The following is a 25,191-nucleotide window of genomic DNA, read 5'->3' as shown; positions in this document are numbered from 1 at the left end:
CTGATAGACACAATATGGCGTTGCAGCCCTGTGTGAAATTGACTATCCTAGTGGTAGCTTTGTGTACTAATAGGAAAACAAAGTCGGTTTGCATGCGGTTTGTAAGCAAATGTGATGGGCAGCGTGGCATGGGTGTTGTATGTTATGGGTCGTTGAAGTTCATAAAATATCTTTTTATAGAATTTATTGTGTACTTTTTGTAGAATATATTTGCAGAATGGCTGTTGATTTAATAACATTAACCGAAGCTGACAGGAGATTTATGGATGACAACATGTTGTCGGCCGATGATTTAGAATTAGGTGAGTGGTGCTTTTAACTCTCAGAGTTGATTACAGTATGATGATCCAGCAACCTCAGTTGGACAACTTAAACTTACATGTGTTCATTGTAATGTGAATGATAATGGAATTATATGTAATACTTCTAAGCTGATACTGTTCAGTTATTACTGGTAATACCAGCTTTGTAAACTTGGCTTCCTAAGAAATTCCAGCCATATTTAGGAAGTTCATATATTTTATGAGTTTTAAATCGAGTAAAGAATGATCTTAATAAAAGGGCGAGCGAGAAGAAAATTACCATCATGACGGTTAGGGACACTCGGAAAATGCACTCAACATAGGAACCTAATGGATGTTGTTATTTACGCGCCTTAGCCATTACCATTTCTGTTTCATACATTCTTATGTGTAAATTCCAAATGGTTGTAATTTTTCAGTGTTCCACTTTAATGTAAATTGCACTACTAGTAGTGCAGTATATTTTCCCTATAGTAATTTTCCTGCAGGTATAAAAGAAAGCATAGTTTGTATGGGTATCGGTCGTTAGAATCCAATGTTTTTGTTAAAGGTCTCTTTACAGGTTGCGTAAGGAGTAGGGAGTCATAAAATATTAGTGCGTTATGGCGGGGATCTCAAGTATGTTATGCAGCATAAATACCCCCCCCTCCCATAAATATGCTTCTTGAATTGGATTATTTCGTTACGTAATAATGGGGAGGAAGCGAGGGTGGAAAGTCAAAGCTGTTGTTAAGAAGTATTATAGAGTGTTCAAAGTTTAAAAGAAATCGCATTATTGAATTTGCGAATAGCCCCAAATGTGCCATACCAACCCAAATATTGGTCAAAAGTATTTATAGTAACTTGCAAAAAAAAAAAAAAAAAAAAACTTACTATAACCCTGGGGGGCTCCCATCAGAGTATGGGCTTAGCACACCCAGGGTCCTGAGCCGAATATCATCATTCTTCTCTTTCTTGGTAATTTCCTTCTACTTTTGACTGCCCCCCCCCCCCTCTCTCTCTCTCTCTCTCTCTCTCTCTCTCTCTCTCTCTCTCAGGGTAACTCGGGGAATTTTTTTTTTTTTGGCTGGTTCAGCATAAGCCTCAGGCTTCCTTGCACCAGGTAGCTAATAATAATAATGTTTATGATTCATATACTTTGAGATTTTCATTGGCTACACAGATTATTCAAAGCATGCAGTAGTTTTTGAAATCAGCTGTTGTAAAAATTTACAGTATTCTTTATATTTACTAAAATATGATGAATATCTCATATTTTGGGTTAAATGTGGTTAATCTTCTGCTGCTTTTTAAAATTTTTATTATTATTTTTAAATTTGTGAATGAAATCAAATCCTACCAGTATCCCTCCAACTGGTTATGCAGTATTTTCTGTTTTCATTTCAGTATACTATGAATTATGAGACATTAATTTTTTTTGTATACTGTTTAATAGATGTCAGGCAAACAAAAGAATATTTCCTCTTGGCAATTTCATTTCCAATGTAGTGCCTATCAGATGCCAGTGACAGTTGTCTAAACTTGATGTAGAGCTTTGGTTTTGCCAGCTAAATGCAAACAGCTCACAAAAATCTAGATGTTCACTTTGTGTCTAGCAGACACTACGTGAATGTCTGAATTTCAATCTGGCGGATGAGTAACCTTGAAGATTTTAAAAAATATGGCAAAATTTCTTTATTATTGTTTATTTTTGTTTGATATTTATTAACTGGGTTTAGTAAATGATAATTAACTGATCACTGTTTTCAATTCAGTGAAAAAGCAAAAAATTAATTTTTTATAATTAAAACAAAAAGGGTTGTCTCAGTGATGATTGAGCATCTTTGTTAACTCGAGGGTGGGAGTAATGTAAGGTTAAAATGTAGTTAAACCAACTATTTATATTCCAAATAAGATTCTGGCATGTGAATTTCAACATTAGTATTGGCAAAATGATGTGTACTTATATAATATTGTCCAAAAAAAAAATTATCTCCTTTGTCTATTTCTTCTAATAATTTTTCCGATCCTTTACATTTATTCAGACTTCCTATCTCCAAAATACACTAGGTGGAAGCATATCAACAATCATATACTCCAGCTGAAGACAATTTCCCTTTTATGAACCTTAAAGACAATTATAAAATGGATTATAGTAGATATTTTACAACACAACACAACAGTGAAGTAGAGAAAGAAGTAGCAGTACTGGGATTAGGGATAGGTGAGTAAGGTCGTCATCTACGGTGCAACGAATGATGTGACAGTTCTAACTATTAAGTGTTATACTTCAGAAAAATATTTTTAATGTCAGAAAGTTTTATCAGTCTGTGGCTTGTAGTTTTTTATGTATAAACTTGTGAGCATTAACATGAAGACATGATACCACACCGGTATTTGGTAATTTGTAGTGTATGCAAAGGAAGGAGAGATTACCAAAAACACTATGGTGCAAAACAATCATCACACCCTTCTGCCGAAATAATTCACCATTTCACAGCTTGAAATGTATGCATTAACGGATTGTTTTTAAGAACATTATAAATATGTATATATCAGGAAGGATATTAATATCCTGTTACAAACCTTTCACTTACAGCTGTGGCCAGCCTCGAACAAAATCTCGAGTAGGAGACCAGCGGAATTACTTAACAAGTACAGGTCACTGTTGAAAAAAAGCCGTGAATTAGGATTGAATTTGAAAGTGTCTGCAATTCTGCACAGACACGATAGGAGGGAGTATATGATGAGAGCCCTGTCGATCAATTCTGCCCTGGAAAGATTGTGCAAGGCTCAAGGGGTAGAATTTTTTTCAGCCTGGTCTGTACTTGTTAACAAGTGTATCCCATCCCTGCTTCTACAGGGATGGGATACACTTAAATAGAAAGGGTGCAAGAATGTTTGCTGATGCTATCAAGGCAGTGTTAGGTGGGTCGGAAAACTGCTAGATTGAGGAGATACAAGGACTAATAGATTAACAGTAGCCACTGGCAGAGATGAAAGTGATTCTTGCACTGCTTCTATTGGAATGAGCAGCAGCTTGGAAAATAAGATGCAGGATATTTCAGAGACTGCTGGGAGTCATTGGGGTACAAGTAAACACATGGGTTGTGTTAGGGTAGCTAAGAAAAAGAACAGGTGCATGTATACTTGCATGTACACCAATGCTAGGAGTTTGGTAAATAAATTTGATGGTATTGCTCAAAGCATCAAAGGCGGATATTGTTGGGATATCAGAGACGTGGTGTCACACAGATATAAGTAATGCAGAACTGAAATTTGGGGAGTACAACGTCTACAGAAAGGATAGACAGGATAGGAAGGGAGGGGTTATGCTATTAGTTAAGAAACACATAAAATCCAAGGAAGTGAAGCCAGTCGACATTGCTGGACAGTGCAGTGTCGAGTCAGTTTGGTGTGACATAAGCATTGGGAGATCAAAATTGAGAGTAGGAGTGTGCTATAGGTCTAATGACTGATGAGTATAATAAGAAACTGTACAGGGAAATAGTGTGCCAGTAAATCAGAGTCTTATAATGGGAGATTTTAATTTCCCAGATATTGACTGGAATTTGTGGGTTGGTCACTCACACACTAGCAAGGCTTTTGTGGATTTATTGGATGATTGTTTTCTAAATCAGCATGTTCGGGTAGCAGCTAGAGGGAGCAATACTCTTGATTTGATTATCAGTAGTGATTCTTCATGCATTAAGAATCTGCAGATACAGGAACCACTAGGTGGCAGTGATCACAGTGTGCTGAAGTGGAATTTACTCAAGGAGGTAACTACCATCAGGGGTAAAGGGAAGGGTTATTGCTTTCGTAAAGGCGACTACGATGGTCTGAAACAGTATTTAAATTCTATACAGTGGGACAAACTGATGATGTTACCAACAGCAAACTCAAAATGGGAAGCATTCAAAGAAATTATCTTGGAAGCTACTAGGCTTTACATACCAACTAAGAAATATTGTTCAAGGTTTAGGCCTCAATGGATGTCAGATGAACTAATGAGACATATGGCAGAGAAGAAAAATGCATTGGATACATATAAATTAACATGTGACACAGAAGCCTATGATAGATATAAGTTGATCTGTAAGCAAGTTACAAAGGAGGTTAGGCAGGCGAAGGCAGATTATGAGAAATCTTTGGCAAGGGATGCAAAGAAAAACAGCAAGGAGTTCTTTACTTATGTAAACTCTAGAAGGAAGGGGATGAATCAGATTGGTCCACTTGATATCGATGGTTCAACTTCTTCGTGATCCTGCTCAGGTAGCTAACAAACTAAATCAATATTTTGCATCTGCATTCACACATGAGGAGTTATTCAGGAAGGGGAATGGCATAGATGGAGTAAACACTGGCAGTGAGCTAGATGATCTTGTAATAATTGGGAGTAAAGTGGAGGAGAAATTGTTGAAGATAAATACAAGAAAGGCACCTGGGGTGGATGGGATATATCCAGTTATATTAAAGGAGGCAGGAAAGGAAGTCAGCAATCCATTAGCCATAATTATGAGAGCTTCCTTGGACTCAGGGGAGGTACCCACAGACTGGAGATGTGCAAATGTAACCCCAATTCACAAAGGTGGATCAAAGGCTGACACAATTATAGACCTGTGACTTTAACTTCTGTTCTAGGAAAATTAATGGAAGCACTGGTTAAAGAAGCACTGCAGGATCATCTTGACAAGAATTCAGTTATAGCTCAGACACAGCATGGTTTTGATAAGGGAAGGTCTTGCCTGACCAATTAGATTGGATACTATGATGTAGTCACAAAAGAATTGGATGCAAGGAATAACTTTGATATTATATATTTGGATCTTAGAAAGGCTTTTGATACTGTTGCACATGGAAGACTGCTGCACAAATTGGAGCAGTGTGGCATTGGTGGCAAATTATTGCTATGGATAAAGGGATGGTTGAGTGGCAGAAGACAGAGTGGTAATCAATGGACACTGCTCATCGTGGACTAATGTTATTAGTGGAGTCCCTCAGGATTCAGTGTTGGATCCATTGTTGTTTTCTGTATTTATGAATAATATTAATGATGGTATATCAAGCTTAATGTCCAAGTTTGCAGACGATACAAAGGTTGGCAGGGTTGTTAAGGATGCTGCTGCAACAGGATCTGGAAAGGTTGAGCAGATGGGCTGAGAGGTGGCAAATGAAGTTTAACATCGACAAATGTAAAGTACTACATATGGGAAACAGCAACCCCAGAGCAATGTATCAACTCTGCGGTACTACACTGACAGTGGTAGAGAATGAAAAGGACCTGGGGGTAATTATGTAGGCATATATGAAGTTCTCTGAGCAGTGCAGATGGGCTGCAAGAGTAGCTCATGGTGTCTTATCAACGATATACAGGAATTTTTCTAGCAAGGATACGGACGTGATTATTCCCTTGTATAAGGCAATGGTCAGGCCACACCTTGAGTACTGTATACAAGTTTGGAGGCCTCATTTCAAGAAGGATGTAGGGCTGCTGGAACGAGTACAGAGAAGGGCAACAAGGTTAGTGAATGGAACAAAGGGGTGCTCTTACGAAGAAAGGCTTAAGTTTTGCAAATTACAGTGTCTGGAGACTTGGCACCATCAATTTGATCTGATAGAGGTGTACAAAGCCTTGAATGGTTTGAGCATGCTCAATGCTGATGGGATACTTCCTCTTGCTCAGAATAATCACCTGAGAGGGCATAAATTCAAATTAAGGAAAGACAGATGTAGCATAGATGTGCGGAAATTTGCCTTTAGCCAGCAGGTAGTTGGTTGGTGGAACAGACTTCCATCCCTTGTTGTGGAAGTTGATAGCCTAAATAAATTTAAGGCTCAGCTGGACAGGTATTTCGAACGAACAGAGGGGTGAAGTGAAAGGGTTTTTTTTTTTTTTTTTTTTGGCTGATGCTGCATAAGCTTGCTTTCTTGCATCATATACCTCTACTAATGCTAAATGCCCATAAGTGCTGTAATTTCGAACTTGCTTAGACAAATAGTATACAGGCACTCCCCAACTTGCATAACACTCGACTTACGTAAATTCGACTTTACAGAAGTTTTTGCTGGCTGGTTAAATGACAAAAATATGGAAATGTATTTTGCATCCGGTAGGAATGAATGGAGGTATAGTGAAAATATCATAATGTGAACCCAATAACACATTTTTTTTTTTTTGGTAATTTGTGGACCTCAGAAGGTGAAATTTTCGCTATGTAACTCTTTAAAAGGTAATTTTTATAATGGAAGTTGTATTAGTTTTATATAAGTTTATGTAAAATAATCTTGACACCAAAATCACTTTTAACTAAAGGATGCAGAAACAAAGCACATGGCCAACATGTAAACATTCTGCTAATAAGAATGAATTTTGAATGCCTTTGTGGTATTTACATAAATTTTCAGAATGTTCTCTTCGTTCCTATTTACCTATTACAATGATGAAGGGAAAGCGACCAATGGAAAGTGCAAGTGGTGGCAGCGCTATGAAACAAAACAAAATTGATTTAGAAATGAAGGTGAAAATGATTAAGAAGTATGAAGCAGACAAAGTTTGTCATCTGTTGCACAGGAATTAGGTCTCACTGCTTCAACAGTGAATACTATTTTAAAGGACAGTGCACATATAAAAGAACATGTTAAAGGATCAATGCATTTAAGATCAACAGTGATTACAAAACAGCATTCAGCTGCTTTATCGAAGATGGAAAAGCTATTAATTAACGGAGATGTGAGGGATGAACTACTATTATATATTGAATAATCTTGGGAAGAGTTCCAAGCGAGGTTTGATCAGTGGGAAAATTGTTCTTGATCAATTTTTAGGAGTCCATAATGATGTCATAGTAGCTGAATATCTGAGTGACTTCAACATTTTGGAGCATATTTAAAGAACTAGTGACAATATCCATGATGAGTTGGATGAAAATGAGGGCAATATTAATCCTTCCAAACACATGTTAGCAGCATTTGAAACTTTGCGTCGAGGCCTTCAGTAGGAAGAAAATATATTGAGTGTTTAAAGTTTAAACAAATGTGAATATTTTTATGAACAGTGTACAGTAGAATCCAGTGTACAACAAAAAACCAAATATTTTACAACATAATTCTTAAAAGTGTACTAATAAATTGTGGGCATCATGTAAGTAGTCATTTCTTAATATGTATGTATTAATAAATTGTTTTAAAATGTTAGAAAATTTATTCATTCCCACTTCTTTCCCATCTTTTGCTGTATTTCTGAATTTACAGTATTTTACATTGTTGAAAAGGTCATATTTCTATATAACGAAATTTCCGTATAATGAATTTTTTCAAGGGAACGATCGATTTCGTTATATAGAAGTCCAACTGTAATTAGGTTTAACTTAATCATGAATTTTTCCTAATTATGCGATAATTAACAGATTTATAGAATTTTTTATGGAGATGTCAAAGAAAATATTTTCAAAAATAGCTGTGAAGGGTTTCTGCTGTGTGAATGGATTAGATGAAGTGCAAATTGCCAAAATATTCTCAGGGTTGAATTTGTCTTGAATGACTGATTCTGTGTTCAGTCCCAAAGAATTAGCTACTCTAGGCTTTCGTGTATTGTGTAAATTGCATTTATTCTAATATTGGTTTGCTGTTTTTGCTGGATGAAAATCCTTCATTGCACAAGGAAAAACTGCAACTCTCTTCCCAGGACCAACTTATTCAGCCACAATGTGGGGGGAAAAAACACAATATTCCTCCCATCTTGACAGGATTGGAACCCATGACTTTTAACCACTGTGTGGAAAGATGGCAATTGTAATCACTGTGTTATCTGTGAGGGTGTAAAAATTGAATGATACAATTATATTAAAAAATATTGTTTTGACAGATTGCACTTACCACTTAAATAAACAATTTATTTGCCAGTATCTTGGAACGCCTACCGAATTTGTCCATAATATGTATTTTTTAGAATACATATTACACACAGGTGGTATTATGTACTCATCCATCAACATAATTAAGTGACTCCAACATTTCTTAGGTCGTAGTCAGTCAACTTTTTTTTAATAATTTTTAATTTAGAAAATATTCTTTCACATTTTACTTAAGTATTGCTAATGTTAATAAATATTTGTAAGCAATATTTAAATTTGTGTTTGCAGCAGAATTAAGGCCGGCAGAACACCGTAAGCCTGGTAAGCAGGTAATGTGGGGGGGGCAACATCTGGGGTGCCGAAATTCTAAATTTTTATTATCATAATATTTAATAAAAGTATCTCAAGGGTGCCAAATACATTTCTGCCTAGGGGTGCCAAAAGCCCTAGGGCTGCATCTGAGCAGAATTAAAAATTATATTGTATATATTTCGAAAGCACACAATACACATTTTACACTTATGCATTGTAATTATATCTTCAGAAGTAACTAAATCATAATTAGATTTTGCAGAATTATGAAGTTATTCAATCACTTGTTAGCTTTTACAGTTAGTTTTTGATGCAGTTGAAATAAACTGTAAAGATTTGACAGAAGCAGTTTTTTGTTTAAATTTTCGAATCTATGAGGGATTCAAGACAGCCAGGCTTTCAAACATGCCTTTGTTTTAAAAATAATCTATGAAAACCATAGATTTTGATGTTTCTGGGTATACTTTTAGTGTAAATTCTAAAAAATCGAACTGTATTTACTTATGTACAGTTTTTTTTTTTTTTTTTAAATACTGGATGTTTCAACAGTAGACTGTTGAAATAATGGAACATTTATCCCAACTGTTCCATGGCACATTGAGATTCAGTGTTTATATACAGCGCAGTCTTGCAGTGCTGAAAAAAGAAAACGGCAAGTCATGTGATTACTGTATTTGTTTACGTTCGCCATTTTGAAAGTGAATTCTGTACTGATATCACAGATTATACCGCAGTTTTACATTTATTTTAAATTAAAAACCCCTCACTATGGCTCCTAAAGTCAATAAATCTCATACAGAGAAGAAAAGAACAACAACGTTAAAGCTTAGTGACAAACTTGTTATAATCCAAACTATTTCGTTAGGGTCACTCAGAAAGTTAATTCATATACCCATTTGTATTGTGTCTGTAAATTGTGTGCTTTCTTAGATCGATTTGCCTCTTTTTTTTTCTGGACAAAAAAAACCTCAGTTTCTTTGGGGGGGGGGGGGACCTTGCTATCTATGCCCGAGACCAACTAACTGAGCCATGGAGTGAAAAAAGCCGATAAAAGTTCCTTACATCATTGACGGGATTCGAACCTGGGCCTTTTCCACCCAGTGTTGGGAGGAGGGTGATGATACCACTGTGCTACCGTGCAGACTAAACTTGATATAATAAAGAAAATAGAATGGGGCATAAGCAGGAGTATATTAACGGCAGAATATAACATTTGATCATCAACATGTTTATGTTTTTTACGTGCAGTTAATAAAATTGCAATATTAATCTCTCTATTTCTTATTTAGCCTCATTATTTCTGCATTAAATATATTAAGAATAAAACTTTTTAGATAATGGAAAAATCGAAATAATGGCACCTTTTGTTTCTTTGGCATTCGGTTGTTTTCTCTAGTGCAGTAGTGCTAAGTAGTATCTACTTATAATGTGTTTTTCATATTCTCTCATTAATTGGCAACTTCGGTCTGTCATTTTCTGGTTGATTGTCCCTTACATTCAACCATCCGGTCAAACACTTTTCAGTCACTATCCACATTGAATATATCACCTGATTTATCTAATTTCTTAAGAAATGAAGGAAATATTGAAGAACTTTTATTGTATCTAAAACATATTGGCTTGTACAGAAGCATATAATTTAATATCTCTAACAATATGCTTCTTGTGTATAAACGATGAACAGACACAATTTGACCTTAGTAGCCCTTGTGTCATTAAACCCAATACCAACAACATTGGCAATTTGCGGTAGTGTGAACAATCCAAATATATTTTGTAACATTTGCAGTAACTATGTTTATAGTGAAACAGAGGCAGGATATGACATCATTTGTCAAAATGTATATGGCTCATTTTTTGGAATTAAATTAAGTGGCCAAGATAAAAGTTACTCATAAAGTGTGCCGTACATGTTCTTGCTTATACTCTGGCACAACCATCAGGTCAGTGGAGTTTACAATAAATCAATCAATACAAACGTTAATAGTATTTAGCAGTCACGGGCTTGAACCCCAGTCCACTCAAAGTGTGTGCTGCTACACTTGCACTCCTGACCACTTGGCTACATCAGGCCTCTGTGTCCGAGGGCTTGTAATTGTGGTAAAAAGAAAGTCATGATATTTGCCATTCCTATGGTGTGGATAAAGGTACTCAAAAGTGTGCTGTATATCTGTCCAGAGCTGTGGTAAAAAGAAAGCCCTGATATTTGCGATTTCTATGGTGTGGAATGAATTTAATTAATAAGAAAACTTTAAAAGAATTGTTCGCAGTTAAGACTATAAATTACATATTATGCAGAACTAACTGTAAGTTTAAGGAAATTACGGACTTCACACTGATCAAAACTGCAGATGACGAAATCTTGTTTTAGAAAACAAAATTATAAAATCACAAAGATTTTTAGAATTTTCTGAAAACAGTTTCTTTAATTTTCTAAAAATGGTTCGTCTGTTCAGCAGATGTCCAGTAGCCATTGCTGAATGCAGGCATGCAGAAAAACAGAGATTTCTAATATATTGCCAACACATCAGCCATTACAAGTGACCATCCAGGCAGACATTTCACAGCCATAAAATAATTCCAGCAGTTGGTAACTTAAAAGGAAAAGTTATTTCTGTTAGTGCATGAAAGCATAGATGAAATCATAAATACTCTTAGCATTAGTAGAGGCAAGAGGCATATGATGCAAGAAAGCAAGCTTATACAGCATCAGCCAAAAAAAAACACTTCCCATTTCAACCATCCATTCGCTATAAATGTTTGTTTAGTTCCGCCTTTAATTGATTTAAGCTGTCAACTTCTACAACAACAGATGGAAGTTTGTTCCATCAGTCTACCACCGCTGGCCATCTATTCTACAACTGCCTTTCCTCAATTTGAATTTATGTCCCCTCAGGAGATAATCTGGGCAAGAGGAAGAATCCCATCAGCATCGAGCTTGCTCAAACCATTCAAGGCCTTATACACCTCAATCAGATCACTTCACAGGTGCCAGTCTCCAGACAGTGTAATTTGAAAAAAATTAAGCCTTTCTTCATAAGAGCAACCCTTTGTTCCATTCACTAATCTTGTTGCCTCCTTATCCCTGGTAGAAAAATTCCCGTATATCATTGATGAGACATCATTAGCTACTCTTGCAGACCGTCTGCACTGCTCAGAAAACTTCATATCTGACTACACAATTACCCCCAGGTCTTTTTCGTTCTCTACCACCCTGAGTGTAGTACCTCACAGTTGATACGTTACTCTGGGGTTACTGTTACCCATATGCAGTACTTTATATTTGTCAATGTTAAACTTCAGTTGCCACGTCTTAGCTCATCTGCTCAACTTTTCTAGATCCTTTTCTCTTATAGCAAAAAATTCCTACTTTTAGTTGTACAGAATTGTTAATATAACAGATTACAGTATTTGATATAGTATAAAAAATGGTAATATTTTTAAACTCCATTTTATGAAGTACAGCTTATAATTTCTCACACACAAGAACACTGAGGGGAATGGGGCAGGGATATGCTGCCTTGGACATTGTGAAGGAGCTTGAATTCCAGGTTCTGCTGCCTTGGACATTGTGAAGGAGTTTGAACTCCAATTCCAGGTTCCCCACGGGGAAAAGTGGGCTAGCAAGACTTTTGTCCTCACTTTCAAGCAGAGAATGGGCCTTCATCTGAAAATATGTTTCCAGGATCGATAGCACACTGTGATGAACATACTTATTTATATTTGCAAAATAATATTTGCAAATGCTGATAATGGGCTGAATAAAGAAAAAGTGCATTTTTCTTTCTTTTTTTTTTTTTTTTTTAAGATGAAGTTGCAAAATACACTTTGGACTTAAATTTCTTTAACTACCGTGATAAGTTATCAATCTCTTTTTATAATATGTTTAAATTTTAAGTTTGATTCTTTAATTGTGTTTAAAATCATTAGTTAATACAAGTATCTGAACTGATGTCCATGATTTGGTGGCAGGGTTGACTGGGACACTACAGTGCCCAGTGCCCCTGGCCAGTCTGCACCTTTTTCACATTGAACCTTAAAACAATATCAAAATGCTTGTCCATTGCCAAATTTAAGAAAAAAAAGAAAAGAAAGAAGCTCTCAGGAGGCACTCAGGTTTCCTTGGCAATTGGCAGAAATGGTTAACAACACATGAAAGTCAACAATGAAGAAGCAGTGTTCCTTAATGAATTAGTAGTGCTAATTCATTACTGAAAATACTGTCATTGTATTTACTTACATAATTTGGAATTGAGAAATGTTCTCTGCATTTCTAAAATGTTTTCCCTCTATTTATCCTAGTATGGAATGGTCAATGCTGAGTGACTCCCATAGCAGTGAACACTTCCCCATTATCTGTAGAATACAAACTCAAATGATCCCTTAGTTTTCAAGTTGCATCACCTGGAATTTCCATAAGGCTGGGATAATTATTCAAAGCACATCCATCTTGCTGATCAGCGGATTCAGTTCTCTTCTATTGACTATACACATCACTGACCAAATATTAGCTGCCGCCACTGTGTCAATTCCAAAATCACGAGCAGGTACACGATTTTGCAATCATTGGTGGAATAGGAACTTCCTTGCAAAATCAAGGAAGATTGAAGCCTGGAACCAATTCCATAAACTTTCCACTGCTGATAACCCCATTAATTACAAGAAACTCAAAGATTTTGTTTGGCTTTCAGTCTGATTCTGTGAATAAGACAGAACGTTTATGCCAAACAAGAATCTTGGATTAAATTTGCCAACACAATTAAAGAAGACACAGATTCAAGGTTAATTTGGAAAAGAATTCAGGCTTTGAATAGTAAATAATATCAAGTTCCCTGCCTGATTCTTTTCTGGAGGAGTAATGATTTGTCCTTTCTTCTGCTGAGATAGCAGAAGCACTAGCTGAAGCTTTCTCTGCAGTATCAGCTGCTACTGCATATGACTCATATTTTTGATATATTAAATCTTGCCCTGAGAAGTACAAAATCAGTCTTGCCACTACAGCCTCTTATCCATATAGCCAACCTTTTATTCCCATAGAAATGCAGCAGTCTTTGCATTACTCTTCTAGAAATGCTGCAGGTCCTGGATGGCATTTGTTACATTGTGCTGCAACATCTGCTGCAAGCAGTCTCCCCTGTTGTTAACAGGAGAGACTGCTTCTACAGGGATGGGATACACTTAAATAGAAAGGGTGCAAAAATATTTGCTGATGCTATCGAGGCAGTGTTAGGTGGGTCGGAAAACTGCTTAGCTTGTGGGGTGGGGATTCACAGACTAAAAGGTTAAAAGTAGCCGCAAGCAGAGGTGAAGGTGAGTCCTGCACTACTTCTATTAGAATAAGCAGTGGCCTGGAGCAAGGGTTGCTGGGGGTTTCAGGCACTGATGGCAGTCATCATGAAACAGGTGGGTATATGGATGTGTTAGGGTAACTAAGAATAAGAATAAGTGCATATATACTTGCATGTATACCAATGCCAAAAGTATAGTAAATAAATTTGATGAATTTGAAGTGTTGGCCAAGACATTGAAGGTGGATATTGTTGGGATATCAGAGACATGGTGTCACACAGATATTAGGAATGCAGAATTGGAATTTGTGGAATACAATGTGTACAGAAAGGATAGGAAGTGAGGAGGAATTATGCTGTTAATTAAGAAGAACATAAAATCAAAAGAAGTGCATCCAGTTGTTATAGATGGACAGTGCACTGTGAGTCAGTTTGGTGTGACATAAGCACTGCGAAAGCAAAAATAAGAGGAGGAGTGTGTTATAGGTCTAATGATTCGAATGAGTACAATGAACAATTGTACAGAGAAATAGAGTGGGCTAGTAAATCAGAATGTCATATAAAAGGGAAATTTTAACTTCCCAGATATTGACTGGAACTTGTGCATTGGTTACTCACACACTAGTAAGACTTTTGTGGATTTATTGGATTGTTTTCTGCAGCAGCATGTTCGAGAAGCAACCAGAGGGTAATACTCTTGATCTGGTTATCAGCAGTGATCATTCGTTTATTAAGAATTTGCAGATAAAGGAACTAGGTGGCAGTGATCAGTGTACTGATGTAGGATTTACTTAAACATATAATTACCATCAGGGGTAAAGGAAAGAGTTTTTGCTTCCGTAAAGGTGACTACAGTGGTCTCAGACAGTTTTTAAATTCTGTACAGTGGGATCAATGATGATGTTACCAACAGCAAATTCTAAGTGGGAAGCATTCGAAGAATTAATCGTGGAACCTACTAAACGTTTCGTACCTATTAAGAAATATTGTTCAAGGTTTAGGCCTAAATGGTTGTCAAATGAACTAATGAGACTCGTGGCAGTGAAGAAAAATGCATGGGATGCATATAAATTATCAGGCAACACAGAAGTCTATTGTAGATATAAGCTAATCTGTAATCAAGTCACAAAGGAGGTTAGGCAAGCGAAGGCAGATTACGAGAAATCTTTGGCAAAGGATGCTAAGAAAAACAGCAAGGATTTCTTTACTTATATGAACTCCAAAAGGAAGGGGATAAATCAGATTGGTCCACTTGATATTGATGGTTCGGCTGTTGATGATCCTGCTCAGATAACAAACAAACTGAATGAGTGTTTTGCATCTACATTCACACATGAGGAGTTATTAAGGATTAAAAATGCCAGAAGGTTATCAAATTGTAGCAGTGTGCTTAATGATTTTGTAATAATTGAGAGCAAAGTGGAGGAGAAATTGATGAAGTGAAACATAAGAAAGGCACCTGATGTGGATGGGATCTATCCAGTTATATTAAAGGAGGGGGCAAAGGAAGTAAGAAAACCCTTAGCCATAATTATGAGAGCATCCTTGGACTCAGGGGAGGTCCCTACGGACTGGAGATGTGCAAATGTGTCCTCAATTCACAAAATTGGATCAAAGGGTGAAACGAGTAATTACAGACCAATTAGTTTAACTTCTGTTCCAGGTAAAATAATGGAGTCACTGGTTAAAGTTGCATTGCAGGATCATCTAGACAAGACTGCAGCAATAATTCAGACACAGCATGGGTTTGTTAAGGGAAAGTCTTGTCTGACAAATTTGATTGGATATTATGATGTGGTTACAAAGGAACTAGATGCAAAAAATAATTTTGATATCATATACTTGGATTTCAGGAAAGCTTTTGTCACTGTTGCGCATGGAAGACTACTGTACAAATTGGAGCAGAATGGTATTTAGGGTAACTTGCTACAATGGATAAAAGGATGGTTGAGTGGTAGAAGACAGGGTGGTAATCAGTGGGTGCTGCTCTTCGTGGACTAATATTATTATTAGTGGTGGCCCACTGAGTTCAGTGTTGGGTCCACAGTTGTTTTGTATATTTATCAATGATATTGATGATGGTATATCAGGCTTAGTGTCGAAGTTTGTAGATGATACAAAGGTTGGCAGGGTTGTTAATGACAGTAATGGCAGTGTGCTACTACAACAGGATCTAGAAAATTTGGGAAGATGGACTGAGAAGTGGCAACTGAAGTTTAACATTGACAAATGCAAAGTACCGCATGGGGGTAGAAGTAACCCAAGAGGAACATACCAACTGTGTGGTACCACACTTAGGGTGGTTGAAAATGAAAAAGACCTGGGAGTAAGTTTTGATTTGAAGTTTTCTGAGCAATTTAGATAGGCTGCCAGAGCAGGTCATGGGGTTTTGTCAATGATATATGGGAATTTTGCTAGCAGTGAAAAGGAGGTGATTGTCCTTCTGTATAAGGCAGTGGTCAGGCCATGCCTTGAGTACTGTGTACAGGTCTGGAGTTCTCATTTTAGGAAGGATGTAGATTTGCTTGAGTGTGTACAGAGAAGGGCAACAAGATTGGTAAGGGGAATGAAGGGATCCTCTTACTAAGAGAGGCTTAATTTCTGCAAATGCAGCGATACTAGGATACTAGGCACCTGCGAGGTGATCTGATTGAGGCGAATGGGTTGAGCACGCCGAATTCTGATGGGATTCTTCCACTTGTTCAGATTACAAACCTAAGGGGGCATTAATTCAAATTGAGTAAAGGCAGCTGTAGAATAGATGTGCAGAAATTTGCCTTTAACCAGCAGATGGTTAATTGCTGGAACAAACTTCCATCTGTCGTGGAAGTTGATAGGTTAAATAAATTTAAGGAGGAACTGGACAAACATTTAGAGGGAATGGTTGTGTGAATTTTTTTTTTTGGGTGCTGCTACATAAGTTCATACGCTTGCTTTCTTGCATCACATCCACGATTACTATTATTATCTATTACTATCTCAAAAAGAAAGCCACGACCTCCCTATTGATCTTTTACAACCAGATTTTTAGAGAAAACACATATCCACTACTTGGTGTCATTCAGTTGTTTTAGCCATCCTAAAACCAGTGAAAACCCCTCCTAACCAAATAATTACAGCCAGTCTTTCTTATGAGTTGCTTAGGCAAGCTACTGGAAACAATGGTACATCGCACATTTACGTGGGTCATAGAAACAGAACATCTTGATTGGCCGCCGATATGGCTGTTGTAAGAACTGATCCACCTTTGACATGCATATCAAAGCTAAAACTGGCACCCGCAATTCATTTGTCAAGAGACAGCATTTGGTAATGGTATTGCTAGATATTAAAAAAACACTTGACACCATGTGGTGATATGGCATTCCCAAAGGCCTACATAATTTCAGCCTAAAAGGTTACTTCCCTCAACTGATACAGAACTTTCTTAAAACTTAGGACTTTTTAAGTTTGGTATCAGACATTGTTATCCTCCACATATATTCAAGAAAATGGTGTCCCACAAGGGTCACCATTTTCTTGGGCAACATTGTTTGCAGTCAGAGTAAAGTATGAGTTGGAACATTCCAAGCATACATGTATGCGGATGATCTCACTATTTCTTGCCATTCTCAAAATATGAAAAGACAGTTCCAACTGGTGATAAATAAACTAGAATCTTGGACTCTGAAAAATGTATACTGAATATCTGAGTAAAAATCTACTGCCATTCATTTCTGCAAACGATGTGCACTGCACCCTGACCCAGAACTTTGAATAAAGAATACTGTAATGCCAGTGACTAATATAATACCATTAATTTTCTGGGTTTAATAATGGATAACAAACATTAACTTTCAGACTCATGTGATAAATCTCTGAACTAGCTGCCTACAGAAACTAAATATTCTTTGATCAGTATCAGCTACTTCATGGGGTACAGACAGAGACTCTCTTTTACATCTCTATAAGGCATTAATTAGATCCTGACTTGATTACAGATCTCTGGTGTATGCCCCAGACAGGAAAAAGTTTTTTGTAAGGACTTAATACCATTTGGCACAGTGCTCTTTGGACAGCTCTTGGAGCTTTTAGAACCTCCATAGTGCACAGTTTATATATTGAAGCTAATGACCCCCCCCCCCCATTATCTCTTAGAAGGCAAACACTCTTACATCTATATGTTCTTTTGTAAAGATACAAAGCTTTCCTGCTTATCCAGGTTGGAACTATCTCTTTAAGCTTTAATGGTTTCCTTTCTGTGAGTCAAGCCTACAGAGCAAAGACCTGCAGGACTTCGCCAGAAACAACAACTGCTTAACTGGAAATTGGATTTCCACAACATCCATCAGGATACTTACTTGTCTGATATACCATGGAGGACTCTTATTCCTCGCTGCAATGGCCCCTTCATGCAATGGGAAAAGAATAATTTGCTAGCCCATAGTTTACAACTGCATGCTGTTCATCTGTGTATATTGTGCATTTATGCACAATATACACACATTTATGCACTGACAGCTGAACTGCATGCAATTCAGCTAGCCTTAATGAAAATCTGCAGTCTTTCCCTATGGCCTGCCATAATTTACACAGATTCCCTCATTGCATTATTGGATTACTATTCAAAATAATCCTTACTTTTCTCATTCAGTATTGAAAGATATCAAAAGTCATCTCCAACAATGTCAGTAAAGAAATAACACTTTGCTGGATACTGGGACACTCTGATATTCTTGGAAATGAAAGAGCAGATCAGGCTGTGAGACAAACTGACCATTTCTCTCCATCTCCTTTTCTACTTCCCTACATGGATTTTAACAGCATAATCCGAAAGCATACAATCTTGAGTGTATGGAGAGATATGGCACAGATATGGAGAGAACAGATTTATAACAAACTCCAAATTAAAAGTGAACCAGAAAAATGAATTTCTAGCTCCCATTGAAACAGACAGAAAGAAGTTATATTAGTATGTTTACTCATTGGCCATATATATATTACCCATTTCCATTTACTTTTGAGCAAAAGTCCTCCCAATTCACTTCATGTAAAATCAAGCTCACTGTCAAATATATAGTTTAATTGACTGTCCCCACTATTCAAATATCAAGTCAAGCACTTTTCAGTCTTCCAAACCTGTAGGTTTGGAAGACTGAAAAGTGCTTGACCTGATATCAAATGCTGCAACAGCTTGACCAGATATCCAGTGCTGCAGTAGTGAATCCAGTGCTGCAACAGCTTTTAGGAAATACAGTAAATTTTAAAAACTTTTTTTCTACTTAGACAGATCAACCTTTATGACTTTAATTAACATTATGTTGCTCATAATCAGATTTGCAAGTAAATCCCAGAAAAACACATTTAGGCCTTTAGCTGCCCTTGTGTCGTTAATTCACAACAACATCTGAGATTTTGTCAATGTGGGATTCCACTAACCTGTCTTCAGAATTCTCTGAGTTTATTTCAATTCTGAATTGCTGAAATGTGATCATTACTTAGTAACCTTTGGAGGCGCCTCTGTAGCCAGGTGGGAAGGAGCAGCAGTGCATAGCACACGCTTCTTGATTAGACCGGGGTTCGAGCCCGTCACCACCAAATACGGAGGATGCGAAAAGGTCAGAGAATGACCACCGCATATCCCGGAGCAATATGGCCTTAGTTGCTAATGCTCCTAAAAACCAAATAACAAACAGTAGTAACCTTTGGAATAAGGCTAATTAGTAGCCTTTATCTGGATGTTGAGCAGTGGTCACAAAACTGAGCTGAGAATACAGGCAGATTAATTTCAGAAAAATGTGTTTGTAAGATGACATATTGTACATTCTGTAAACTCTTATTAATCATATAAACTATTAATATGAACTTTTTTTTGCTGCCTTTCTTTGTGTGAATGCTTCACTGGTCTCAGTTTTGAAATTGATGGAGTGTAAATTGTTAAAATCCTTATTATTATTATTATTATTATTATTATTATGAGATTTTTGATGTAAAAGCTGATCTAAGTCAAATATGTGAATTTTATCAAAAAAGATTCATTTGATTTTGAATTCCATTCTGATCCAAAAGCGTTTTTGTGTTTAGTGTGAGACCAACAAATCAATATTTCAAAAAGTCAATGCATTTGTGACATTTATATTGATTCTCTCTGTTACCATGGGAATATCTGTTTACTTTGAAATTACTATATGCAATGTATTTTTTCATCCTTTATATTGGAATAACTGACATAATTATTAATATGTTTCATAGGAGTAACTTAAAATACTGTAATCAATTTTTAAGTTAGTTGTTTCATATTTACAGAAGATTTTGGCTAGTTCATAAAACTTTCAGTATATATTTAATATTTTAAAAATGTTGAATGTATATATTTCTTACATGAGTTCAGAATAGTATAACTTAATTGGAGATTCATTTATGCAATAGTAAAAAAAAAAAAAAAAAACCTGGATTTTTTTTGTTTATTACTTTATTATTGATGGTAGTTTTAAAATACACAACATTGGTAGGCTTGGCACACTCAGGGTCATGAGCTGGATATCATCATTCTTCTCTTCCTTGGTCATTCCCTTTTATGTCTCTCTCTCTCTCTCTCTCTCTCTCGGTAGTTCAGAAATTTTTTTTGGCTGGTGCAGCATAAGCCTCAGGCTTCCTTGCACCATATGTCTAATAATAATGTTATTATGGGATAAGAAATGCTGCTCTTATTAAAGTATGTGCATTTTAATTTCTTTAGTTTACAGTTTTATATTAGTAATTAATTTATTAAAGGCTACTAAAATATATATATTCCATTTAACTGAAGAAGTGAAGTTTGAGAATTTCCTGAAGAATTTCCATCTACCTGAAGAAGTGAAGTTTGAGAATTTCTTGCATGAACTGCTGCTATTCTTGTTCCTATAAGGATGATTGTAGTAAATAAAACACAATTATGAATATGTTAAAAAAGAGGGGAGCCCACTTGGCATAAGTAAATTTATTAGTACATGTGATGATAGACTTTTGTCATTTACTGTCAATTACTGTTAATTGTCAATTACTGTTTTTGTCAATTACTGTTAGTCAAATTGGGATATAAAAAAGTAAAGTTTGTATTAATTAAAGGAGTGTATTCCAGGTGTAGCCTAACTAACGTTTCAAATAATGGAATAATGACCTCTCTGTTTGTAACAGCAAAATTCTTGTACATCACAGGAAAACCATCATGCGGTGTCCCCACAGCCTGTCCGTACTATTGGGAAAACTTTGTTGCATTCTAAAATCATTCAAGAGTGTCTTTCCATCAGTTACTTTATCTTTGTTGCTTCCAGAGATAATATGGGATTCTTATTACCTAAATAAGAACAGTACAGTTACAAATATACTTTTGCCATTTTTCAGACCAAATAAATATTAGCAAACGATGCAAGGAAACAAGCTTAGAGTATCAGCAAAGCAAAAAAAAACCCACTTCCATCATCACCATTCCATCCGCTCTATTAGTTTGTCTGGTTTTACTTGACTTTATTCAGACAATACTAGATGAAATTCTGTTTCAACAATCAACTACTAGCTGAATGCAAACTTTCACACATCTATCCTCCAACAATCTTTCCTCAGTTTGAATTTTTTTGTCCCAGGTGCCTTTCTTATGTTTATCTTCAACAATTTCTCTTCCAATTTCCTCTCAGTTATTACAAAATCATTTAGCTCACTGGTAGAGGTTGATTAACTTTGATTAACTTCTGGCATCCCCGTCCCTAAAGAATTCCTAATGTGTGAATGTAGATGCAAAATATTCATTGTTTGTCAGCAATCTGAGCAGGATCATCAACAATCAAACCACCGATATTGAGTGGACCAATTTGATTCATTCCTTTCCTTCTAGTGTTTACATAAGTAGAGAAGTCTTTGCTGTTCGTCTTTGTTTGCCCGACCCCCTTTGTGACTTGATTACAGACTAGTTTATATCTGCCATAAGTTTCTGTGTTGCCCGATAATTTATATGCATCCCATGCACTTTCTTTTCCACCACAAGTTTCATCAATTCATCTGACATCCATTTAGGCCTATGCCTTGAAGAGTATTTCTTAGTTGGTATGAAAAGCCTAGTAGCTTCTATGATTAAATCCACTTCCCATTTAGAATTTGCTGCTGGTAACATCATCAGTTGGTCCCACTGTATAGAATCTAAAATCTGTTTGAGATCACTGTAGTCACTTTTACGAAAGCAAAAACCCTTCCCATCAGTAGAGGCATATGATGCAAGAAAGAAAGCTTATACAGCATCCAAAAAAAAAAAAAATAACCCTTTGTTTCACCCATCCATTCACTCCAAAAGTTTGTCTAGTCCAGTTCAGCCTTGAATTTATTTAAGCTGTCAACTTCCACAACGGCAGATGGAAGTTTGTTCCAGCAATCAACCACCCACTGGCTAAAGGGTTTCTGCATATCTATTTTACAACTGTCGCTCCTCAATTTGAATATATGCCCCCTCGGGTGTGGAATCTGAGCAATAATACACTGTGATCACTGTCACCTAGTGGTTCTTTTATCTGCAGATTCTTAATGCATGAATAATCACTGCTGATAATCAAATGAAGGTTATTACTACCTCTGATTGCCTCTCTAACATGCTGCTGTAGAACACAGTCATCCAATAACTACACAGAAGTTTTGCTAGTCTGTAAGTGACCAGACCGACCCACAGGTTCCAGTCAATATCTGGGAAGTTAAAATCCCCTATTATAAGACATCCTGATTTATTGGCTACTCTATTTCTCTATACAGCTGTTTGTTTACTCATCAGAATCATTAGGCCCGTAACACACTCATACTCTCATTTTACTTTTCCAGTGCTTATGTCAACCAAACTGACATTGCACTAGCCATCCATGTCAACTGGATGCACTGCCTTAGATTTTGTGCTTCTTAACTAAGAGCATAACCTATCCCCTCCTCCTATCTTGTCTGTCCTTTCTGTATACATTGTACTCCCCATATTTAAGTTCTGCCTCCCTTATATCTGAGTGACACCATATCTGTGAAATCCCCTCAATTGTCTGCATTTGATGTCTTGACCAGTACTTAATTAATCAAATTATTTACTATACTTCTAGCATTGGTGTATATGCATAACCTAGTCGTATTCCACCTATCCTTTTTACACAATATATTTCCCATTTTCCTGACAATAGAGTCACCTACAACAATGTGCTCCTCTGGCACCAGCACATTCTGCCTAGGGTATTGCTGTTGTTTTGTTTGTTAATCAAGTGATTGGCATTGATTGTAAGCAGCTGAGAGCTTGATGGGCCTCCAATTTAATATCTTTGAGGGCATCCACCCTGTTATTCAAGCTTTATAGAGGCCCATAACCAGTGGTGATATTCAAACTATTTAACAACCAGCACTCTAAGATAAAATTATGTATAGGGAATGCAGGTAATCAAAAATAAGAAATACAAACTGTAATGGCAAGAAAAAGAAACAAATTTTAATTAACATAAATAATATTGAAATAAACATAATTTTTAGCCAACATTGTTGTATAACACATTATTCTAATAATTGATTGGTTTTGGGAAATTGTTTTCGATGCCTTTTCTTTGACATGATTATCGCTTGATAGATGATGTCTCTGCCTGAGCCATGATTTGATATAAGGAATTGCATCAAATTCTTCCAGAGATTTTCCCATTAAATTGATAGTCATTAGATGACTTGTTGTTTACATAGTAAGAGAAATTTGTTTATTCTCAATAATACAGGGTTATTCAAAATGAAGTCCGGGGTTTCAGAATTTTTTTTTTGGGAAAGCGCATGTGTCATAATCATTTGTAGCCATCTCGAAAGAACACATAATATCTCAAGTTTCATTCCCACGCTTGTGATGTTCGGTATGCTGCACGGCTAACCACCAGATGGCGTTGGACGCATACCGCTGTGCAGTCGTTCGTTTGCCTGTGATGCTAGTTCTGCTCTGTTGCAACATTCTTCGGAATGTAATGAGAAAGCTTTTACTGTGTTGGAGTTTCATGTAAGTAAATCTGTTACCGTTGTGCAACGCCACTCTGCTGACAGAGTGATTTTTTTCTGATGAATCGACCTACCATTTGTCGGGGAAAGTGAATAAGCAGAATGTGTGATTTTGGGCGATTTCAGTGCAATTTCACTAAAGGCTCTCATATTGAACATTAATCAGATATGTAAAAAAAAACTTCATTACTATACTTGCATTCTCGAAATATTTCTTTCTTCCTATGTCTGCTCATGTGTGTACAGGAATTGTTTGAAACCCGGACTTCATTTTGAATAACCCTGTATTATTCATGGTACTAAAGCCTCTTTCAGCTTCCGCAGCATTTATTGTTATTTGGAGCATTAGCAACTAAGGCCATATTGCTCTGGGGATATGCGGTGGTCATTCCCTGACCTTTCCACATCCTCCGTATTTGGTGGTCACAGGCTCGAACCCCGGTCTAATCAAGAAGCGTGTGCTACGTACTGCTGCTCCTGCCCACCTGGCTACGGAGGTGCCTCTGCAGCATTTACAGTGATCTTTTAAGATTCTTTTAGCCCTTAAAATACTGTCAGGCTCAGGCACATTATTATACATGATATCTCTGCTATCAGCGAAATCTCGAAAGTCATTTACTGGAATATTGTATTTAATTAGTTTACTTAATTGTTTTAATTTATTTTCACCTTCAATACATGTAGCTTCCCAAACATGACCTGGCCAAGTTTCAGGGTTTAATAAGTTAAAATAGCTCAGAAGATCATTATATTTTTCATTTACATCATCGAACAGCAATCACATTCTCATAAAATGTATTAGACGATCAAACAATTTTTCTCTGGGAATCTATGTTATTTTTTACTTTACTTCAAATGGTATAGTATACTTCTTATTTTTCATATCTTCTGCTTCTTTTTCATGTGGTCTTTTATTTGATTTCATATATTCAATTGATTTTATTGTTCAACGAATTAATCTATCAGCTTTGATTAATGAAATATTTCTTTCTTGTAAAGCCGTAGAGAGTATTGAAATCTCTGCTAGGATGTCATTAATTAAGGCCAAATCTTTAAAAAAAATTTCATTTTCAAAATGTTTCACCATTCCCACTTCATTATTTTTATTAAAGTGAACATACAAAGTTTCATAGGACTTCCAAACAGATTTTGCAGTTCTAGCACTGCAGGCTGCCCATCGAGGTCCAAATATTCTCCGTTTTCAGTACTTAGAAATATCATTTAACTCTGATGCTTATTTGAAGTATGAAAATAAACATGAAGTTTATCAAGAAAATGCCGAAAGCAGTTTACTTGTTTTACATCTCTTATTGCATCGTCAATAGACAACTGAATACGGTGGATGGGTGGGTGAGACAGTGCCAGATACAAACATTTGGAAATTTTTCCAAAATTTTGGCAGAAACTCCTGACTTTTTTCCTAACATCACACTGGCTCCATCTGCACAAAATCCA

At 36.4% G+C, this 25,191-nt stretch overlaps 1 protein-coding gene across 1 annotated transcript in view; it reads left to right on the top strand.

Annotated features, from left to right (window-relative positions):
• Positions 1 to 217: 217 nt before the first annotated feature.
• Positions 218 to 25,191, top strand: part of Atf6 (bZIP_ATF6 domain-containing protein ATf6) — a 273,849-nt gene continuing 248,875 nt past the window's right edge. The window contains exon 1 of the mRNA XM_090372442.1: positions 218 to 302. Within this exon, the coding sequence (XP_090228568.1) occupies positions 218 to 302 (85 nt within the window). The remainder of the gene's footprint in view (positions 303 to 25,191) is intronic.

This window comes from Mastigoproctus giganteus, chromosome 4 (genome assembly GCF_048544385.1).
Source record: "Mastigoproctus giganteus isolate SK-2022 chromosome 4, ASM4854438v1, whole genome shotgun sequence".
NCBI classification, from domain to species: Eukaryota; Metazoa; Arthropoda; class Arachnida; order Uropygi; family Thelyphonidae; genus Mastigoproctus; species Mastigoproctus giganteus.
This window is presented reverse-complemented; position numbering and strand designations above follow the sequence as displayed.